This window comes from Lynx rufus, unplaced genomic scaffold (assembly GCF_022079265.1).
Source record: "Lynx rufus isolate CCGP_SWC_20201006 ecotype Redwood Valley unplaced genomic scaffold, mLynRuf1.p SCAF_5, whole genome shotgun sequence".
Classification (NCBI taxonomy): Eukaryota; Metazoa; Chordata; class Mammalia; order Carnivora; family Felidae; genus Lynx; species Lynx rufus.
In genome coordinates this window covers 50,477,177-50,499,909 of record NW_025814867.1, presented here as the reverse complement: position 1 = coordinate 50,499,909, position 22,733 = coordinate 50,477,177, and the positions used below count along the sequence as shown (strand labels likewise).

General features: G+C 43.5%; 1 protein-coding gene across 5 annotated transcripts in view; it reads right to left on the bottom strand.

Moving 5' to 3' along the window:
* The window catches only part of KCNAB1 (potassium voltage-gated channel subfamily A regulatory beta subunit 1), a 417,565-nt gene that overhangs the window by 633 nt on the left and 394,199 nt on the right, over positions 1-22,733 (bottom strand). For all 5 annotated transcript variants that reach the window (XM_047099247.1, XM_047099250.1, XM_047099248.1 and 2 more), the window contains 5 exons: positions 19,600-19,685; positions 18,821-18,941; positions 17,376-17,470; positions 9,756-9,876; positions 4,693-4,781 (listed from right to left, as the gene is read on the bottom strand). In XM_047099247.1, coding sequence (XP_046955203.1) covers positions 4,693-4,781; positions 9,756-9,876; positions 17,376-17,470; positions 18,821-18,941; positions 19,600-19,685 — 512 coding nt within the window. The remainder of the gene's footprint in view (positions 1-4,692; positions 4,782-9,755; positions 9,877-17,375; positions 17,471-18,820; positions 18,942-19,599; positions 19,686-22,733) is intronic.

Here is a 22,733-nt window from a genome sequence, read left to right as displayed (position 1 = left end):
AAATACACATGGAAATACGAGTCACATGATTTTAGATTTTCTAATGGCCACATAAAAGTGAAAAGAAACATGTGAAGTTCATAGTTTTACCCCATTTTATCTAAAACATTTCAACATGTAGTTGGTATAGAAAATTAAGATGCTGTACGTTTTTTAAGTACGAAGTCTTTCAAATCCAGTACATGTAACACTTAAAGCACATCTGCATTCTGACAAGCTGGTTTTGTGCACTAAAAAGCCACGTGTGGCTAGAGGCTAGGGTTGTGGACAGCACAGATCTAGAGACTGAGAGATTTTTTTGCCACTGGTGGTCACAACCCTGGTGAAGGATGGGCAGGGGTTAACAGGCATCCCTTGTAGATGGAATGGCTCATGAGAGAGAAGTCTGAGATGAAGAAAGTGTAGAGTGGGTGGTGATGGTAGGGATAGGAAAGGGGAAATTGGGATAAACAGCGTGGAAACCCTCAAATGCCACTTTTTGGACTTGGGACTTGATTCTGTGGTCAGTGGGGAACCTCTCAGGACTTCTGAGCTGGGAGTGACCCTGTCAGGCACCTGGAGGTAGTTTGAAGGAGATTGAAAGGGAATGCAGATGCTAGAAATTTCTTGCTGTTGGAGCCAGAGATGATAAAAGCATGAACTAACGGGTGGCAGTGAAGTAGAAAAAGACTGGATCAGAAAGACATTTTGTAGGATGATGATGGTTTTAACACTAGAAGGATAGAGGTGTAGATTATGGAGACAGAGAGCGACAGGAGTGGTTTGGAATATGAGAAGTTTGAAGTAGGAGGTGTTGAGTTTAAGGTGTCTAGGGGAGATCCACAGAGGCATAGCTCCGTAGGCAGCTGAGTGCAGCTGTGGGTTAGTGCTGGCAGGAGGATTGGAGTTGAGGGTTTGTGAGTCATTTGTGTAGACATGCTGACTGAAGCCCTGGGAGAGGATGAGATCACCCAAGGCTAGCGTTTATCATGAGAGGGGGACCAAGGGCACACATTACACCATAAGAAGAGGGACAAAGGCAGACTTTTTCACAGGAATAGACTGACCCTGTGTGGAGACTCTGGCAAAATACAAGCATGATGGCCAGTTCTGAGGTTTCGGCCTCACCCTTCCTCTGCTGCAATCATGCTGGCCCGGGTGACCTTGTCTCCACTCAAGTGCTGTTCTAAAAAGCCTTAGGGTTTGGCAGAAGAGTAGAGCTACTCCGCCTAAGAAACTAGTTCTGGTTAACATTTTCCTATCTGAAGCTAAAGGGAGAGTTTCATTTCCCACCAGCTTTGGAACCTCAGAATTGAAACTAGTGTGTTCTTTCAAACGAGACGACAATAAAGAGACCCAAATCTAGAAACTAGATTTGTGGGAAGTTTTGTCTAAAATATAATGGGTTAGCCATGTGAGGGAAAAAAAATTCTTCCATTACACCAAAATAAATTTCAGATAGAGATTTAAACATTAAAAAAAGAAACCATAAAAGTACTTGAATAAAACATGAAAAAATGTATATATAGCCTTGTAAGACTTAAAAATTTTAAGAGAAGCCATACCTCCAGAATTTTATGTGAAGTCGCCCGATTTTTTAATGTTGGCAACTGTTGTAAAACATTTTCATCCACTACAGATGACACAAACATCCCACAGGCTACCAGTTTGGCAACCTTGCCTGTTCTACTGACTGGAATAATTGGTGGATTGAGGATACCAAGGAAGGAGAGCAGTGAGGGGAGATGAGCCCTGGATGTGAAGGGCCTGCCTGCTGAGAAGCCTGGATTTCTCTGAGGAGGTGATGGGGAGCCTCAGAAGGGAGAACATTGCTTCTCTCCACCTTCTAGGTGGAAGTGGGGCGGATGGGGGCCTGTGCAGGTGATGGCTGCCTGCCTGCAGCTGTGGTTTATCCTCTCCAGTTGGCCATTGATTGAGGCTCTGACTTGTATGTTCCCTCCAGTTTACGCATGGCTGAGGCACATTCCATCCCTTAGAGCAGCTGGCTTCTCGTGCCCATTAGAACTTTCCTTTAACCACTGTTGTTGGCACTGCACACTTCCTGTCCTGCCGCCAGTCCCACCACGGCTGGGTGCCCCCAGCTGCCCAGTCACAACGGGTGGAAGTTTGCTGGGCTGGCCGGAGGTGGGAGTGGAAAGGGGGAGGGGATGATGGAGCCTCCAAGGTAGCAGCCTCCCAGCTTGGGTAGCATCCCTATTATCTTACCTTTTGAGCATCTCTTACCGCATCCTGCTATCAGCCTGAGCCTTGCTAGGGAGGAAATGCTTTGAGAAGATGACAGACTCCGGAGTTTTCGTCTGAAATACATCTTTTGCTACCTGGAGTACTCCCACAGCCCAGGAGTTACCTCTTTTTACCGTTCCCAGGCAGTATTAACTCCCCCTGGGATGGCAGTGGTCACTATTCGCATGATAGGAATCTCAGTTCCTCCCTTTTCTGGCTGAGCCATCAGCAAGTCCTGTCTGTGTCCAAAGCCTGTGGAATCCATCCACTTCACCTCTGTAGCCGCCATCCTAGCTAATCCAAGCCAGCATCTCTCATCACCTGGACAACTGCCTTTGCCTTTCTTCATTCCACTTTCTACAAAGCAGCCAGCACAGTCTTTAAAAATTCAAATAACAGCATGTCCTTAAAACGCTCCGAAGGATTTGTTGCACATACAACAAAACTAACCTTTTTAGTGTCCTTTGAAATCCATCTCCTGCCTGACTCCACTTTAATGCATCCACTGTCCCTTTTGCTCACTACATGTTGGCCACGTTAGCCTTAGGCTGGCAGTTCCTGGAAAAAGCCAAGTTCCTAATGGTCTCCAGGCCTTCGCACTGTTCTCCACTGTGTCTGGAATGCTCTTGCTTGGGTTTTTCATATGCTGTGTTCTCCTCTTTTGGACTTCAGGATACACCTATCCCAGAGGGGCCTTTGGCACAAACATTATCTGAAGTAGGCCCACCCATTTCTCAGTCTCTGTTACAGAACCCTCTTTAGTTACCTAATAGTCCTCACATTTTGAAATTATTTCATGTTTATTATGTGCCTCTCCCACTGGAATGTAAACTCCTTAAAGCCTGGACAGTATCTTTGTCTGTTATGGTGTCTCCAGTGCCTGGTGCATAGTAGGCTCTCAAAGATCTGAATGAACTAAGGGATAGATTGATTTTTTTTTTTTTTTTTTATCTGATTCACTCTTAGCCAGCCCGTGATCTCATGAGGGCAGAGGCCAGTTCTTTGCTCAGTACCTTCCATGCCTAGCATGGTGCCAAACATACAATACATACTAAATAACTGTTAATGGAATTGAAATCATTGAATTTCAGTTGTGTACAGACTGTTCCTCTATTTCCTCCTTGTCACCGTGTAGTCTTATCTTTTCCCAGAACATCAGTGAAAATAAGGTAGGGGTGACTTTCATAAGAAGGAGCATTCCCCATAAGGGATGGAACCCCATAGAATTCTGGGAGGAGTTGGGGGGCTGGAGAGGTTCTTCATAGCAGGGGCAGCTGCACAGCCCTAAGAAAGTGATGATGGGAAGGAGGTTGGCACCATTTATCTCCCAGCATATTCTGGGCTGTTTGCCAAAAGGGTTTTTAAAAAATGTTTTATCAAGTTTGTTCATACCTCCATGGGTTTCCTTTTGGAAGGGTTAACGGGGCTTGTTTCAGGGATGGGCAGGCAAGGGAGACCTTTCTGTTCCCCAGTGAGCAGTAGGAAAATAGACAACCATACCTGTTGTGGCAGGTGCTGGCTGTGGCAAGAGTAGTGGGCAGGGTCCTTAGGACCCTCAGGGCTGAGCGTGGGGCAGGCTCAGGACTGAGGTATGGCCTTTGGGGCACGGGATGGTCACAGCAGCCATTAACCTCACCCTCTCCACAGATAAAGCCCTCAGGAACATCTCTCTCCCACTTTTTCTCTCACTACCGATGCAGGCTCCTACCAAATCCAATCCACTTCTTCCCCAGGGAAGGTGGTTAGTCCTGAATTTGCTGCTAGAAAGATGTGATCCTGGAAATCCAAAATAGAATTTTGAGCCTATATCCTCTTAAAATGTGGGAAACATTCATTCAACAGGTATTTGATTGTTGACTAAGAGACACAGTATGCTAGGAACTGGAAAATTGGTGGAGATGCCAGAAAGTCTCTGACCTCCGGGAGCTCACATTCCAGTGGGGAGACAGGTAATCCTACTACATGATCACAAATACTGTGGTGGGGAGGAGGAATACAGGATGCTATGGGAGCAGAAAGGGGTGGGGGGCTTGGCACAACGTAGATTGGCAACTATGTGGGGAAAGGAGTAATGCATAATTTCAGGTAGGTTATTAAGCAGGTTTTTATGGTCAGGCTTGGGAATTCAGTCGCCCAGTGTAACATTGCTTGGGTCTTGGAATGCACTGTCCCACATACCATCCTGAAGAATGTGCTTTGACAGTATCGCCTGTTCATAAGAGGACACCCCTGGATCCGTGTCCTGTAAAAGTTCTGTTGCTTCTTGGGCCTTTGTGTACCCCCCTTATCCTAAGCACCCCCCCCACACCCCCCAGCTAGAAACAGATGGCCTTTCCCTCTATTAGAGGCCTTCATGCAGCTGTGACACAATAAAGGACAGAGGTGGAAAGAGATGGGACACTGCCTGGGGACATCTTCAACGGACCATGATAGTCTCTGGAGTTTACTGGAAAGGGCTGTAGTACTTGCCTGAATGGCACCAAGGTTTTCAATGAGTTGTTCAGGAGTGGATGATCCCAGGAGCACGGAACTCACACCCTCATTTCTCAGGCACCAAGCTGGGAAGAAAGAACACTTGGTCAGGATGTCAAAACACTTCTGCTTATCGATTAGCTTATAAACACCACCTGTAACGCCAGTTGTTGCAACCAAAACTTTTGGGGGAGGACAGACCGTGCTTTCCAGGATTAAATACCTCAGCAGCAACAGCTGTCCTGGAGAGGGTTTAGTACAATGTCTGCATTTGAGCTGAGGGTTTAGGGCTTGTACATTTTCTACATGAGTAGAAATGGTTGGGATATCCACTCCGGCTGTCCACGCCAGGAACACACTCTTGCTCCTGAAAACACCAGATCCTGCTTCCTGGCAGATCCCTGTGTTTCCATTTCCATCTTGGCGCACAGTCTCCTGTCTTTCCATCTTACTCGTGCTCTTTTTTCTCATCTGTTATGTAGAGTCCTGTAGACCCTGGGTGTCTTCTTCCTTTGTTTCCTTCTACCTGTCAAACTTCTCTGGATCTCCCTAGTCTAAGATTCAACCTATGTTGATTATCTGCTTCTCACCAACCTTCCACCTCCTCCTCTGCATCTCTAGCAACCTCCGCCCTTAAACCCTCTAGCCCCTGTCCCCTCTCTCAGCAGATGACCTGGTATCCTACTTTATGTAGAAAAGTCTGTTCTGTGGGATATTCTTCAGTAACCTACAAGCACATATATAAATATATACCCTCTGTTTTCAGATGAGGTGTCTGGTTTCTGTCCAAGACCAAAGTCTGCCCTGGATCTGACTCCTTTTGCCTTTTCTTAGACTTGTTTCATTATTGTTTCTGGCTTTCTCTCCTGAATCTTAAGTCTCTTACTGTCTTCTTCCTCTTTATCAAATTTGTCCCATTCTAAAATTAGCCTCCTCTAACCCTTCATAACTTGACTAGCTACTGCCTCACCCTTTTCCCCGTAAGCTTCTAAAAGGCATATAAAATGCCTTCCTTGCCTCCTAGTCCCCTTCTTAACTGTGTCAGAAGCCAAGTTCCCTGGGAACCTCCTTGTGGTTACAGTAGATGTCTCCATTCATAGATGTCTGGAACTAGAAGTTTCTGGAGAGTCACACAGATGCAGTGTCTGCTGTACATCCTGCTAGGTGTCCCGCAGGCGCTGCATACTTCTTGCTACTTAACTACGAAGCCTGCCTGTCTTGTGTTCCCAGCCTCATTTAGTGGCCTTCCCAGCAACTGGGCCTTCCAATCCCCAAACCCGAGAGCTACCCTTAGGAACTTTTCTGAGCCCTCATTCCCTTTTAATTACTGTGTCTAGTTGATTATTCCTCCTAAATACTTCTTTAATCCGGTAGCTCTTGTATTGCAGCATGCATCAGAATCACCGAGAGGGCTTGTGAAACAGTTACTGGGTGCCATCCCGGAGTTCGTGACTCGGAAGGTCTGGAGTGGGGTCTGGGGATCTGCATTTCTGCAAGCTTCCAGGTGCTGCTGCTGGTTCAGGGATCAGGCTTATTGTAAAAACTTGATGTAAAATTTACCCAGTTAAAGTGTATAATTCAGTAATTTTTCATAAGTTGATCATGTTCAACCATCACCATTGATAGTGAATCCCGTTTGTACCTCCACTCCCAGCAAACCTCTAATCTATTTTGTACCCCTATAACTTTTTATTACTTCCAGACATTTCATTTAAATGGAATCCTATAACCTGGATCTTTAAGTCTGACTTCTTTCACTTAACATAATGTTTATAAGGTTCACCATGTTCTAGCACGTATTAATAAATATTTCTTTTATTGCTGAACAGAATTCCATCATGTGGATGTAGGACTACACTTTGAGAATCACTGCTCTGGTTCCACTGCCTACTGTCCTTATTCAGGACCTCACCTTCTCTCTCCTGCACAACTGTTTTTCCCACCTCTTGAGTGGATTTTCTCTCCTTTTCCCCCATACATCTGTCACACGTCAACCAGCAATGTTTCCAGATGTACATCTCATCATGTCACTTGCCTGGTCAGAAGTTCTTCAATATAATCATTGTCCTGTGAGACGAAGCTCTCATTTCTCACCCTGGCAAACTTACTAGAACGCCGTCTCTCCAGCTTCAGGTCTTCTCATTCCCTGCCTTGAAATTCGGGGTGCAGTAGCACTGAACTGTTTGTAAATCCTTTCCATCCCCAAACATCATGCTGTTTTCCTGCCCCTCAAGCCCTCGGCTCAAGTGTGCCCTCGACCTGGAATGTCCCTGTGCCTCACTAACACCTACTCATCATTTGAAACTCTTCATAGATGCTTCACTGCTTTCTCCCAGAGTCCTTCCCTTTGAATCCCAGGTGGGGTTAGCCCCTGCACTTAAGACTTCCATGATCCTCTGTGCCCTTCTCAATTATTTTATTACAACACTGTATTAATCTATTCTCTTGCCCACCAGGCTGTGAGATATTTGTTATTTGCACTGGGATGCTCAGCACCCAGCCCAGTACCTGTACATAGTAGGTGCTTATTACATGTTTGTTGAATAAACACAGATGTGAATGATGGGTGGCTGTCCAGAAGCATTTCTTCTGTCCCCATCTGCTCAGGCCCTGCAACACATACTCTTAAGCAGTTAACATGCTCAGGCCTTTTAAGGCAATCACTAAATCTTTCCACGTGGACAAAATAAAACTATGAAGGCAACAGGCCAAGAGATCCAGGACTTTTTCTTTTTTCTTTTTTTTTTTTTTCCTTGGCTGCATTGTTTCCTGCTTTGCACTTAGAGAACTCCTTTTGGCCCTAGTGGAAGTTCTGAGGTCAAAGCAGGGCACTGGGAAGATTATTGCCCATAAACTACCTGATGCCAGCAACAGCCAGTTTTCCTCATGGGCTGTAGGACATACGAGGACCCACTAGGCCGAGCTGACCAGTGTGATAGGTAACACACACAGATGATTCAAGATAATTAGCATCTAACCAAGTGTCCTTAACCGTCCTATCCAGAATGCCTATGATCAGGGTGTGAAAGCTGGCTCCTGTGCAGGTGTGTGCCTCGGGAGCTAGCCCACAGCCGGGTTCAAGGAGTTTGTTTCCTGCTAAAGGATTCCCTTCCCCCTACACCCCTTCTAGCAGATCAAAGGTAACATGCCTGGAAATCATTTCCCTCTTGGTTTGAGAGTTCTGTGCTTGAAAGCAAAACTACTTGTTTATAAAGAAAGAAAAAAATGACAGGCAAGACATCTAGGGGCACAGAGGGAGGAAAGGGAGAATCAGAGCATGTTTTAGACTGTGAAGAGCATCTTTCATGTGTATCTAACATCTAGTGAAAGTCTAAATCTGGTAAAGGTTTCCTCTTTAGAAAGACCGTGTTCTGTCTTTCAGAGCTAAATTCAGTACTCACTGTCACGTCACTGCCTAAAACCATATTTACGACCATATTTGAAGAATAGATGTTTCTCTCTGTGCCTGTCACTTTGACCACATGCCGAGGCTAGGAATGGACAGAGTTTTAGGTCCAGGGTGTCTAATTCTTTGCAAAAACAGCAGCATCATTGTTACCACTTCCTGGGTACCTACTCTTTGCTTTATATCTATAATTTTGCTCTACTCAACAAATTGATAAGGTATCTATTATACCCCTTTTATAGATGAGAAAATTAATAGGTTAAATAACTTGCTCATGGTCAAATAGCTAATACTTTTTACTGTGCTGGTTAAAGTTACAGGAATGCTAATAATCATATCATTCTTTGGCTTTTTTGTTTTTTGAAAGAAAAGATTAAAACAAAGCCTGTATATATACTTAGGTTAAATGATAGTCCCCTCGTCCCCAACCACCTCCCCTTTCTGTCCCTGATGGCAGCCATTTTTTTTCCTGCCTTGCAACCACAGATCATGCATCTAACAAATATTCTATCACGTCATTTTATTTTCATAAAACTTATCTTGAGCTTTTTATCTCATTTCACTATCAGATTAGCCCCAATTCCTGCTATTTCTTAATCTTTAGGATTTTTTTTCTAGACCCTACACCCATTTTATTCTTTTCTCATAACTACCCCGTGGATTTTTTGTTTTTTTACCTTCAGTTTCTTTTGTAAAGTGGAGATAACGACAGCAGATACTCTGTTAACATCTGTAAAGTAGGGCTAGTGATAGCATACATCTCATGGGAGTGTTTTGATGATTAAGGAGACAACAGTGTGTATAAAGTGCTACTGTAGAGCAAGGAGCTGAAAGTCTCCAGTCTTGTCTTTTTAATACTTAGCCTCTAAGCCACATGTGGCAGCTGTTGGCAACATGAGGGGTGTTTGGCCTGAATCGAGACGTGCTGTGGGTATAAAATACATCTGGATTTTGAAGACGTAGTATGAAAAAATGTAAACTATCTCAACTTTTTTTCTTATTACATATTAAGAAAATGTTTTGGCTATATTGGGTTAAATAAAATACATTATTAAAACTAAGTTCGCCTGTTTTTAATTTTTCAGTATGGTCACTAGAACATTTTAAGAATGTGGTTCACATTATATTTCTATTGGACAGCACTGGTACATGTGGTTTTCAACTGTATGAGTGACCGTGACCTTTCATCGGCTCCACAGTGTTAATAAGAGGACTTTTCTTCATGGCCCCTCAGGAGGTTTCAGGGCAAACACGTTTCCCTGTGGCAGTAGCCTTGGGCCCCCGGCACAGCCCTGCTTCTGGCCTCTCACCGGCCCTGCCTCAGCTTCCACAAGGAGGGAAATTTGAGCCAGAAGACATGGCTATCCCTCCATAATTGAGGGGCGCTCACCCCTGGCACCGTGAGGATGTGTGTGTGTGTTCACTGACTTGTTCTCCTTTGAACTGTGTTATAAGGGACAGAGGAAGGAAATAACGTATTTTTAGCACCTAGAAAATTCTGGGGAACTCTGAAAACTTCATTTTAGATAGTATTAACTGGGAGTCTGTGCTTCTGACGTCAGTCTGCCCCTACACTAGATGTTTTATCGTGACAGAGTTGTGAAAACTCTTTTCTGTGACCTAGAAGAGCTTCCCCTCCAGGTAATTTTCTTACCGACAGCCAGCTGAGGTAGTGTGCACCCGAGGCGCTCAGCAATTGGGGAGAGGTCTTTTAGTTTGTTCTGCTGTTTTCGTCCCTCTTCACTTACAATTCTTTCCTTCAGCCACTGGTAGCACTAGGGAGACGAAGAGCGTTTAAAGGTTAACGTCTGGTAAGGGCTGGAGGCAAAGATTATTAAGTCCGTAAAATAGGAGAGCCCTCATGATGAATTCCTGAGTCTTCTTCACTAACCTTCATGTTAGTGTCGTGTTATGTAACATGTTAGTAACATGTTATGTCACCTTGTACCATGGTGACAAGGATGCCTGTGCTTTTAGGCAAAGAAATGTTCCCCCACGGTCTCCTTGTTTACTGGTTCAACATAGATTGATTTTTGACTAATAGTCACCATTCAAATCCATCAACATGCACAAAAGTTGTTAGAATCCTGACATATAATCGATTATACGTAGTCTGCTAAGTGGAGGAAATGATGTTTCTCATTGCAATAGCCCAATTTTAGAATGTAGAAAAGAAATGGACGTTTCGCCAAGGTCTATTATGTTTCCTTTTTGTCAAGAAGGCCAGGTGCCAAGCTTTCTGCGCAAAGAAAGCCATTATCTTACATTGTTATAACTATCTTTCTGCCTCTTGCCTTCTATTTACTCCCAGTCTCCTCTTCTCACAGCAGGGCTTTATTATGAGCTCTCTCATCTTCCTAGAAGCAGACAAGGCATAACTGATAGGTACCAAGTACATTTTTAAAATTTTTAAGTGGATAAAGACTATCCCACATGTGAATTACCTTTTGTATAGCGATTGAAACTTAAAAAGGTAAGGAGGCTCAAAACGGGAAACTGTTCTTTAAAACCTGTGAGAAGAGATTGACTCTGATCCGTAGCCTGTAAAAGTGAGCTAATTTCCCCGATAGGAGAAAAATCTTTTACAACTTCTCAATGCCTTACTTTCCAGAAGGTTCTGCTCTTAAGAAATGAGGGACAATAGACTGTTCTATGCAAAACTAACACTAAGCAGCAACACCCAAAGGTAAAGAATATTTGTAAGAATGCGTTAGTCTGTTTTAGTGGAAATAACAGCAACCATCCCCCTGTGTGGCAATGTGGACTTTCTCCGCTGCCCGTGTTTGCGAAATAATTGCCACAACAGACCTTTACCTTCCCAAAGGCAATAATGGTCACAGACACGCCACCCACATGATTTCAATAAGACTGCTTGCTTTTGTTTTTGAAGTATTTTTTTCCTCACTGGAAGACAGTATTTCCAAAGAAAAGGGTAACCACATTATGTTTTATTATGATTTTTGGAATAATTTTGCAGATGTAAAAACGAGAAAGGGCAAGCTGCCCCAGTTCTGTTTGCTTCCTAGATGTCAAAGGCTTACGGTCTGGCTCCTCACTCGAGAGTTTGCTTAGGGAGATGGCCAAGAGGTCTCTCAGTCTCAGCTCTGGGAAACCTCAGCGTCTTCCAGGACGAAGGGCCGCCTGCAGCAGCTCTCCAGAGGGGACAGCTGGTGCCAGTGGTGAGACGGGCACCACCATTGGGGCCCAGGGGCTTCCCTGGCCAGACCCGCATGCTGGGTCAGAGAGCCCCTGAACTTACTTTTGCTGTCCTCAATGGGAAGACATTACCAATCCTTGCTTTAGTTTCATAACATCTTTCAGGGGACCAGTATCTCTGAGTGTTCATTCAAAGGGGAAAAAAAAGGTGGAAAACCAATAGCCAAATGATTGTTTGTTTGTTTGTTTTTTTTATCATAACTAGGAGCATTCTTGAGTTTCAGTATATGCCACACGTAAGGAATGATTGTTTTATTTATCACTTACGGAACTCCAGTTTTGAAATCTTTATTGTGTGGAATGCATTTGTACCCTCAGGATTGAGGTACAAGTTTTGTGAGTGTGTGTGTGTGTGTGTGTGTGTGGATTGATTCCACCCATGCACACACCCGCACACACAAAATAATCGAGAGGCAGACTTCTAAAAGTAGCAAACATCAAACATTCATTTATTGAGTCACTCTCTCCCTACACTCAAAACACTATAAATCTCGTTGCTTTAATCATTGGAAAACACAAGCAGGCTAGGATTTTTAAAAACTAGACGCATAGTATTTATACTGCTTTCCTCACACTAAAAGAAACAAAAGTGTTTTTGGAAATAAATAGCTCTAACTGCTTTACAAGTGGGAAAATGTTAGCATAGGGAGGAGATGAGGCTTAATTAAAATATAAATATGGAAGCGAACCAGTGTTTTTTCCTAAGAAGATTGGTGGTGGGTGTGGTTGTGTGCAATAATAAACCCAGTTTGTTGACTAGGCAGCAATCTATGAATCAAAAGCTGAGGCTTTTTCTTCCAACCCTATTCTACTGCTTACCCCAGTGCCGTAGTGATGTGGTTATATGTTGACCTAACTGAATGGGAGGCAAGGATGGGCTTTTTGTTCATCGCAGTCTCCGCAGTCCTGACACAGTGCTTGCCATAGAGGAGGGGCTCAGCCGATAGTACAGTGAGGGAGGAATCTGAGCAACCAGGGCTCCACGGGGTAACACCAGATCTCTCCAATGTTTCAGATCAGGCACAGACACCCCTTCCTCATTCCAGTGCAACTCTGCCGATAGTCCTGTGTGACTCCACAATACCTGTGGATCGATTCCACATCGTTTCATAATTCACTCCTTCGCATCTCTAACAAGTCCCCAAGTTACCCTTTGAAGGTGGAGACTGACCCTTCTTCCCCGTATCCTCAGCACTCAGCACAGCCCAGCACTGAGTAGATTGTTTGCCAAAGGGGGAAAAAAAGAGCTTTTCTGTGCAGATTAGTGGGCTGTTACTTTTATACAAAATTCTCTAAATTTTCCAAAAGCCCATTTCTTTGCCATCTCCCAATGCTGTGACCATTTTACAGGTAATGATGGGGGGCCGGGGGGGAGGGCGGTGATGGGTAGGAGTAATCTGTGGGACTGGCCCTGAAGCCACCAGTTGGCTGTTTGTTAATAATGGATTGAAAGGCAGCAGCTGTAAAGCCATGGACAGAATCAGCCACATGTCATCTCTGGACCTTGTCTAGAATAATTAACATCCAAGATCACTGACTGTTGTCATTAAAACTTCAAAATCTCTGGCTCAAAAGAGCAGCAAAGTCTTTGATATTAAGATTGAAATCTCTAGGTAAAATGCTGAAGCTAAAAAAATTTCCTTTTGAAATTACACCATGATGTGCACTATCCTTAGTTTCTTTCTTTAAAAAAATTTTTTTTCATGTTTGAGAGAGGGAGAGAGCACAAATGGGGGAGGGGCAGAGAGAGGGGAGACACAGAATCCAAAGTAGGCTCTAGGCTCTGAGCTGTCAGCACAGAGCCTGACGCAGGACTTGAACTCATGAGCTGTGAGATCGTGACCTGAGCTGAAGTCAGATGTTAACTGACTGAGCCACTCAGGCGTCCCAATACTCTCAGTTTCTTAGTGTGAACACCTGGAGTATTGGAACTGCCTCTTTTTCCCCATCTTGACATACCTAAGTTTGCATGTTCCCATTTTCATTTGCCATTCCCATTTTCATTTATGATTTTTCTGTAAGGCATTTCGCCAACAACAGGAAAGAGCTGCCCATAAATTTTATTGTACTTTTCATTTCTATTTACAATTTCTATTTAAAAACTACATACCTGGTCTGCTGATCAGACTTTGTTGATCTTCCCTTATGGCTCATTGCACTCATTCAACAAACACTTATTGAGTACCTATCATGTGCCAGGCTCTGTGACGTTACCTGAGTTTCACTGTCCGTCCCAGAGGTATTCACAAATCACTGTCCAGTACCTTGAGAAGTGCTTTGCAGTTGGGGTGTCTCCCTCCGTGATTGCCTCAGAAGCCATGCTTATACTGCCTCCTTGGGGAAAATGCCCCTAACAATGGTGCATAATGTGAGCCGGTCATAGCACTTTACCCTTTGGGCTGTCATTGGTCATGGCTGGTGGCACATGACCCAGGCTTGGCCAGTCTTCTCTGAAGTCATAAAGAAAAGATAGATCGCTATTCTCTCATGTTACGTACCTTTACAGATATAAACCTGCAAACACCAGCTTTCCTGCTCCTGGCCTCATAGGGAGGACCCATTTGCAGTAGAAGATGATGCACACATGCAGAGAGAAATAGAGGAGATGGGGAGTCCTGACACTGTACAAGTTTATGGATGGAGTCAACCCTGAGACTGTCCCCTCCCGCTCTTCCCAGTGAGTGTCTGTCTGTCCTCCTTCCTTGATTAAATTAGTTTGAATTAAGTTCTGTGGCTTGCAAATGGAGAATTCTGACTCTGTAAGAAGTGTTAATGGGATAATAGAGGAAGATGCAAATGATTCAGTTTTATAAAGTGAGGACAGGCTTCATAGAGGTGAAGAATACCAAGCTTTGTCTTTAGAGATGAGGGCTTCTGCAGCAGAATGAAAAGGAGGGCATTTCTAGGAGGCAGAGAACAGTGCGTTTTGGGTGAACAATATAGTAATACAATATAGGGAGAGACAATAGAAGAGTGTGCACAACTTAGATCCCAAGGGTACTTCCTTGGATGCTTTTCTGTTGAATTTGGGTTTTGTCCTATAAGCAATAAGTGGGAAGTGAGTAACAGATTTTAAGCAGAGCTATGATATGGTCAGATTAGTCTTTTATTATTTTATTTTATTTTTTTAAATTTTTATTTACTTTCAGTGAGAGACAGAGAGCAAGTGGAGGAGGGGCAGAGAGAGAGGGAGACAGAAACCCAAGCAGGCTCTGCACTGATAGGGCAATGTGGGGCTCAAACTCGCAAACCGCGAGATCATGATGTGAATCGAAATCAAGAGTCAGACGCTTAACTGACTGAGCCACCCAGGCGCCCCAGATTAGTCTTTTAGAAAGATAATTGGTCACCGTGATGGGCAGTTGGCAAAAGGGGGAAAAAAATCAGAGAGTGTAGATAGGAGGTTACTGCAGCAAAATAGGTAAGAAATGACAATCTGAACAAGGGCTGTGCAGGGGATGGGCCATAGAAAGTCAGGATGTGACCTGGAGGAGTGGGTGCCCCACTGGACAAGAGAAGGGAGGGAGAAGAGTCTGACATAACCCTTGGCTTCTGACTGGGACGGCCAGATGGAGGGTGGAGGCACTGTTAACTACGAAGGAAGGTCAGGTTCTGGGGGGGGGGGGGGTGAGGAGAGACAATAGATTCCACTAGGCATGACTAATGCCCATGGGAGATGTCTAACAGACGTGAAGAAGTAGGAGTATACAGCTCAGCAGTGGAGACAGAGCTGATGACAAAAGATCTAGAAGTCATTGTTAGAGCATTGGGCCAGATGCAGCCTCCAGAAAACCCCTGGGTAATACTGCTTTCTAAAAGACCCCTAGATAGGTTTTGTTCTCACTGTGTTAATTTACCTTCAAATACAAGTTCAGTACTTACAACGGCAAGAAATATCAGTGTCTATTTTATTGGTATGACTTACAATAGCTGATGTGAAACGCCAACCATTCTATTTGGGGTGGGGGGAGGTGAAAGTTGCTCACTGACTTATCTACTTGCCTAGCGCTCTATCTTTATTTTCTTTGTTTTTAATTTTTTTTGCTTCAGTTACTCTATTCAAGTGGCCTTTCTAAGCGCACATATAGCACTATGGAAAACACTCAGGCTAATGATTTAGGAAGCCTTGAGAGTCTGGAGCTCTAAAGAAGCTGCTTTGGGATCAGATAGATGCCTTTCACCTGTTGAAAGCCTTTCACGTTTATTGTTAAGGATGTTTCAATAGATGTTGGCTTTATCAACGTCAACAATAGAAATATTTTTCTGAGTTGCTTTTGGACTTAGCCATCTTCAAGTACTTCGTCTCTCTTTTTATTATTTATTTATTTAATTTCTTCTTTTGTTGGGTTTTTTGTTTTTCTTTTTTTTTTTAGCTGTTTGTAAGCTTTTCCCAAACAATGATGGAGGTCAACCAATCAACACTCCAAATACAGTGTAGCTACTTCTTCCTTCATTAAAAACCTGGGTTTGCAGGGAAACAAAAATGTCTAAGGGGGAGATAAACCGAGAGCCAAGAGACCCGGGTTCTAGTATAAACTCTCTCTGACTTTGTGCTCTTAGATTGTTATCTGACCTCTGTGCTGGCTCAGTTTCTACATCTGAAAAGGTTTACCCTCTTGTATGGCATATGTGGAAGTACTCTGAGTGTTTTAAAACGTCTCTGAAAGAATGTAAGACAACATGCCTATCTACAACTGATCAAGAGTCATCTGTATCCATTCACGTTTGTGCGGATAAAAGGAGATGAGTAAAGACAGCCCTGGGCGTGGCACATAGTAGGTGCTCAGTAAAATCGCACTTTTCAGTGCTTCCCTTCCATCTTCACTCATTCCTCACCATTTTTGTTTCATACCTTCCCTAAGATGCTTTTAGTCTTTCCTTGCTAATGTATTTAAACTTGGTTCAGAACAATCTGCAGTTTTCAGAAGCAAGACCACAAATAATATTCTAGGATAATTACATCTTGTGACAATGCTAAGCTAGGAACAGCCCTGTCACCATGCTTTAGGAGATATTTATAGTGTATTATTTTAGAGAACAAACTAGCTAATAGGTCAACTGTAACAAGCAGAAAGGAGAGCGGGAGACGCAGAACCTTGAGACTGTTCTGATTAGCGAAGCACATAGTGGTCCCAGACAATTGATTACAGGGTTGGTGGTTTGAGCCTGACTTGAGCTGTTCCCCTGCTAACTTTGGAGGCAAGAGGCAGTGTCAGACTTCTGCTTTCTCTTAGGGGCCTTTGGTGTGTCAGTTTTAAAAATGTCTTTATTCTCTCTCCATTGACATTACCATTTGTGATTCTAATGTTATTATACATTGTCTCAAGTTTTTAAAAACAGACATGTTAATGATAATAATAATAATGAGGGATGTATGGAGTACTCTACAATGAATTAATCATCCAGATACTCTGAATGGAGGTAATTTTATGTCACTGATGTTGAATACCTTTATGCTTCAGAGAAGAATTTAAACTGTAAGACTCAGTGGCCAGTTGACCCTGTGAAAATACCAGCCTTGAGCCTGAGTGTCAGATCCTTGCTTGGCTATGCATTGGCTTCCCAAAGTCTCCCTCCTTAACCTGCCCCCCCCACCCCCACCCCACACAGTAAACAACATCAACCAACCTCAGGCCATACTCAGCTACAATTGGTCAGGCCCAACTGTTTGGTCAAATAAAGTAAAAATAGATCCTCTTACAAAGAAAAGGGATTTTACATTTCATCAGTTTCAAAGCAGGAATGAAATGCCTTCTTTAACCTAAGAATAACAGCTAGGGATTTGATCCCCCATAAGTGCAACCAGGTCATTGGGCATTTCCTCCTCGTCCCCAGAGAATTTTCTGTGCTGACAGATTCTGAACGCCTGACTGACGTCCAGCCAGGAGCAGAGGCCTCCCCGGGGCTCAGGAGAGCCTGCCTAAAGACAGTGGCCCGGCCGGCCGAGGCCGCACTGTGCCTGAGCCAGGAAGCCACAGGCTGCTGCCGAGCTGCTGTGTTCAGCCTTCTTCCCTCTCTCCCATCCCCAGACTCTCTTTCTAGAAGTGGAGGAAAGTACCTTCAGCGAAGCCCTAGAACTTTCAGGCACTCCATTTCCGTATTTTCCTGAGATGATTCCACAGGCAAGTGGAGACCACGTCATTGCTCCAACTCCTGCAGAAGAAGGAAACTGAATATGGTGCTTGTGCAAACTGAGAGCAAAAGTGTGGGAGTACTTAAACAGGACTTGGGTAGTTACAGGAAAACAGCTAGTCAGATAAGTCAGTATACTTCTTTCCATTACATTTTAGTTATTTACAAGTTGTGCTTCATTTTAAAATTTCTTTTAATGTTTATTTATTTTTGAGAGGGAGAGAGAGAGGAACAGGGCCTGAGCAGGGGAGGGGGAGAGAGTGAGGGAGGCACAATCTGAACCAGGCTCCGGGCTCTGAGCTCTCAGTACAGAGTCCAATGCGGGGCTCAAACCCATGCACCATGAGATCATGGCCTGAACCGAAGCGGGACGCTTAACTGAATGGGCCACCCAGGCGCCCCGGTCGTGCTTCATTTTTATAAACCAGTTGAACACGTCCTGTCAGTTGTAGGGAGCAGGCCTTGTCTTCAGGCCAAACAAGCCTGAAACTGTGGCTCATTCATAATTTCCTGATGTCCAAAATTGACGTCTCTTTTTATGCTCAGAGACAAGCACTATGACTTGCACAGGAGGATGCTTCAGTGCGTCTCTGGTCCACTCTGCCCGAATAGTGCCTGGTACATAGAAGCCCCGTGCCTGCTGCATGTTGGACACACAGCAAGTGCCAGCAATTGTAACTGTTATTGCTGTTGAATTTTTAATTCTTTTTCTTCCCCTCAGCCAGTACTTTTCCTGCTCTATAGTTTAGGAACCTCTATTTTTTAGGAAGAAAGTTATCTCTGAACAATGTTTTCATAAATAAGTCTGGACACGGCTTATTCATATTTTTCTGATAATCCAAAATTCTTATGTATATGTTGCATATATATTTCTTTCCTTGAAATTATGACATCTACCTTCATAGATACGCAGTGCTAGGCTTGTCAGGTATTCTAGAACTCCCCGTGTCTAACTTCTAACAGGCACGGAGTTGAAGATTTAGATGTATATATCCATAATTTTTTTTTTTTTTTTTTGGAAAGGCAGTTATAATCTACTCAAAGATGCCTGCCTTGACTAGAGAAGCACCCTACGAAAAAATGAGTTCATTCCTTGTTTCTGCCCTTCTTTCTATACGCAGTTTTTGGAACACCTACAGAGTACAGCTTATACACCAGTCACAATTTACAACTGATTGGATTTCATCAGTAATACCCTATAGACTACCCTTTAGGGACTTCCGATGTCTTTACAGTCTCTGAAATGGAGAGTTCTTACAATCTCTATGTTAATTAGGAACATTAAGGAAAGCATTTCAGTAATACTTTTTTTCCAGATCACTGATACTTCTATTGTTAAAAATAATCAGTAAATTTGATTGTGAAGATTACCTATTTTATGGTAGAGCTCGGGTAGCTGAACCTCCACTTTCTCTCTCTGAAAAAGATGGTACTCAGCTTGTTCACAGACCGGTGGGATCATATTGAACTGCCTTGCTACAGAATAGGCTTCCTGGGGAGAAATAAGATTGCAGCTGAATTGATACTGATGAGAAATAAGGCTGCCCTGTGATTCGTATGCATGAGCAAACTTCGTTTTAGTGAAATCAATAGAAACCAAGAAACATGTAGGATGCCAAATAATAAGCGATGTTATGGCCATCAATCTCGCTAAGAGCAATATCAAATGCAAGAAATCCTTATTCTTTGGGAGGGTCTGGACTGAGTAAAGTCCAGGGCAAATAAGTCAAAGTGTGAATCGTAATAGTCCATGATAAAACCCATAATTTAAGTTCCTAAAGAAATAACTCACACTAACATATAAAGATTAGCATGTTATAAACAGTATAGTCATTTAACACAGTTTTTAAAAAGGAAGCCAGACTATTTTGTTCATGTATGTCACTAGCTGGGGAATCCATTGTATCCTCTTGCCACTGAAGAACATGACAGAATATGGTTCTTGTTAGAGACCTGCACCTTCACTGTTGTATTCTGACCTGATGAGATCCGGCCCCATATCCATCTCTGTAACGACAGAATTGATCATAGCATTCTAGTGCCAGGGTGATTGTTAAGAACGTTTGCGAAAGGCCTTGCAATTTACACATTGTATCTGAAAAATAATAATAAGGTATTTAATGGCCATTTAAAAACAGAAATGAAATTACCATGATCTCCATAGCACTCCACCGGGAGGTCCCCCAGTACATTGCCATTCCTTGGTTTATCACATGTGTCATGGCTCGAACAATTTCTGTAGAAGCCCAAACAGCATTTCATTAGTTTCTCTAATTCTCAGAGTTATGTGATCTTTTTTTTTTTTTTCCGCCTGCCCAAATGTTAGAAGCTTAATGCAATTATTTGTTTTATTAATAGAATTACTTTGACACCGGTGACAACATAATAGCCTAACATGAAATATTGACGGTGTGGAGGCTGCTGGTACTTTTGGATAATTCGACTTTCCATTTTCGGTTTGCAGCAATACCACTAAATGATATTAAAAACATACCGACCACTTTAAGTTCTTCCTTTACTTTTATTACTTCATGGTTGCTGGCCTGATTAAAGGACATATGATTAAACCTTTCTCAAAACCTGGGTACCTTGTTCACCAAAATAAGAAGAGGAAGCATTTATCTTGACTGTGTAGAATGTAAGGTCACTGAGGATAGAAGGCCTGTCTTGGTGTGTTGGATTTGCAGAGCTGGGCCTCACACAGGGTGTCTGTTTAATAGAGATGACTCAACAACAATGTGTTTAGCAGAAAGATAAACATATTAAATGCTGAACAAACAGCTGAGCCACAGTGGCTCCCAGCCCACAATGGCACACCCTGTCCTTGACCACTCTGAACTAAACTTTATTCTAAGACATCCATGTGATGCGTTTCACCAGGGCCTGTTTGTGGCCCCACTGAGTTTGCTCATCAGCTTCTTCCAGCTTGACATCACATTTCCTAAACGGGAGAATGAATCCTTTCCCCAGAGAGCTAGAGTTGAGCTAATTCTCCTGGCACCAGCCAGATGTGATACAAAACCAGAGACCATGGAGAACCTCACGCTCAATGGCGTGGAAAAAGTCAAAGACATGGCTGGATTTCTTTTACCAAGCGGGTCAAAACACCTAGGATGCCAGGTTATTTGACAATTTTCAAGGGGTTGCAGGCCTCATACTTCTCTGTGTCCTACTAATACCCGTAGGGTACATGTCTTTCAGAAAAAGCAAATCCTTGTCTCAAAGTTGAGTTGAAGTGGATATATTCTTATTTTATTTATCACTAGCAAATTGGTATCTAAATGGGTAGGGGACAGGATATGGAGTGAAACAGCCAGGGTTAGAGACTTGGCTTTCTTGCTTGTTTGGCTTTTAAATTGCCCTTGGTTTATTTGTTTGGACGATGGGAATGCTTTTACTCACCATCGTCTTCTCAACAGAGGTGGAATTTGGCTGATAAGAAAAATATTTTTCTTTCTTGGAGAGAGACTCCTACGTATCAGGTAATAACTCAGTAATCACCCAGCAACTAAAACTCTAAGTTCCTTCTCCCTTATAAAGCAAATGAGATACAAAAAAAAAAAAGCTACTTGAAACATTTTCCTCTTATTATACAAATGGAAATGAGCGCTTTTGATGAACATTTCAAGAAGTAGAAAGCCATCATTTAAATCTCTCCCCAGAAGTTTTCACTCTGCTCCGACACTTCCACGGTTGCACCGGCCCCCTTCCTTTCACATCCTGTTTCATTCAGAGCTCAGGAGTTCATTCCATCAGCAGTATTCATTAAGTGTCTGTAGCGCCGGGTGCTGGGGATATTGTGGTGAATCAATCATGTTGGTAAATACGGATGAGGTTAACAGGGAATAAATTGAACCCAAGACACTCCCCTATCTCTATTCTATAATCAGTAAAATGAGCATAGGACAGTTTAATGGCTTGGCCACATCGTTGTCACTGAGGCTTTGACAAGAGCAGTTAAAGTCAAGTGGCGGTTGTGACTTCCTGTACCTTCATTCACTTATTCACCATACACGTATCGAAAACCTAATTATTTGCCAGGGACTGGGCCAGCTGCTGGGTTCATCTGTGAGCAAAACACATACAGAGCTCCTGGACTCAGGGAGTTTAGAGTTGAGAGGAGAAAGAAGGGGGACATGCACAAGTAAGTAATTACAAAATGTGAAGTGTTATGAAGAAAACAAACAGGGGGCTGAGATAAGGAATGAGGTCAAGGAGGGTCTCCCCAAGGAGGAAGGTGTAGGCATCAAGAATAAAAAAGGAGCCAGCCACGTGAAGCGCAAGGAAAGAACATTCTAGGCAGATGGAACAGCATGCACAGGACAGAGCTTAGGGAGTTCTAGCAAAAAAGTAATCTAGCCATTGTGGCAGGAGCTTACTTAGGAAGGAAGGAGGACGGGGTAGAAGATACAGTTGGCAGAGGGCAAGCCATGTTGTTTGTATGTTATTCAAAGTTTAATGGGAAGTTAGCATTCTCTAGGTAAGGAAATGAGAGGATGTCGTTTACATTTTTGAACACTATTTCTGCCTCTGCTATAGGGAATCTGTTGTGAGGGGGAGGGATTGCAGGAAGCAGGAAGATCTTCAGGAAGGAATGCAGTGTTCCAGGCAGGAGATGAGGGTGGTGGTAGTAAAGACAGCAAAACATGGATGGATTCAAAATATATTTTGGAGGGGGGCGCCTGGGTGGCGCAGTCGGTTAAGCGTCCGACTTCAGCCAGGTCATGATCTCGAGGTCCGTGAGTTCGAGCCCCGCGTCGGGCTCTGGGCTGATGGCTCAGAGCCTGGAGCCTGTTTCCGATTCTGTGTCTCCCTCTCTCTCTGCCCCTCCCCCGTTCATGCTCTGTCTCTCTCTGTCCCAAAAATAAATAAACGTTGAAAAAAAAAAAATTAAAAAAATATATATATATTTTGGAGGTAGAATCCACCAGACTTGAGGATGGACTGAATGTAGCAAATGAGGGAAAGGAAGGAAACAAGGCGATCCCCCAGATATCTGGCCATTTACAGGGATGAGGAAGACTGAGGGGGCAACAGGTTTAGAGAGAAAAATTAAGTGTTCTCTTTTTTTTTCTTTTTTTTTTTTTTTTAAGAGAGAGAGAGAGTGAGTGGGGGAGAGGGGCAAAGAGAGAGAGGGAATCCCAAGCAGGCTCCATGCTGAGTGCTGAGCCTGACACGGGACTCAATCCCACGACCCTGGGATCATGACCTGAGCCGAAATCAAGAGTCAGACGCTCAACTGACCGAGCCAACCAGGCACCCCAAGAGTTCCTCTTTGGACGTG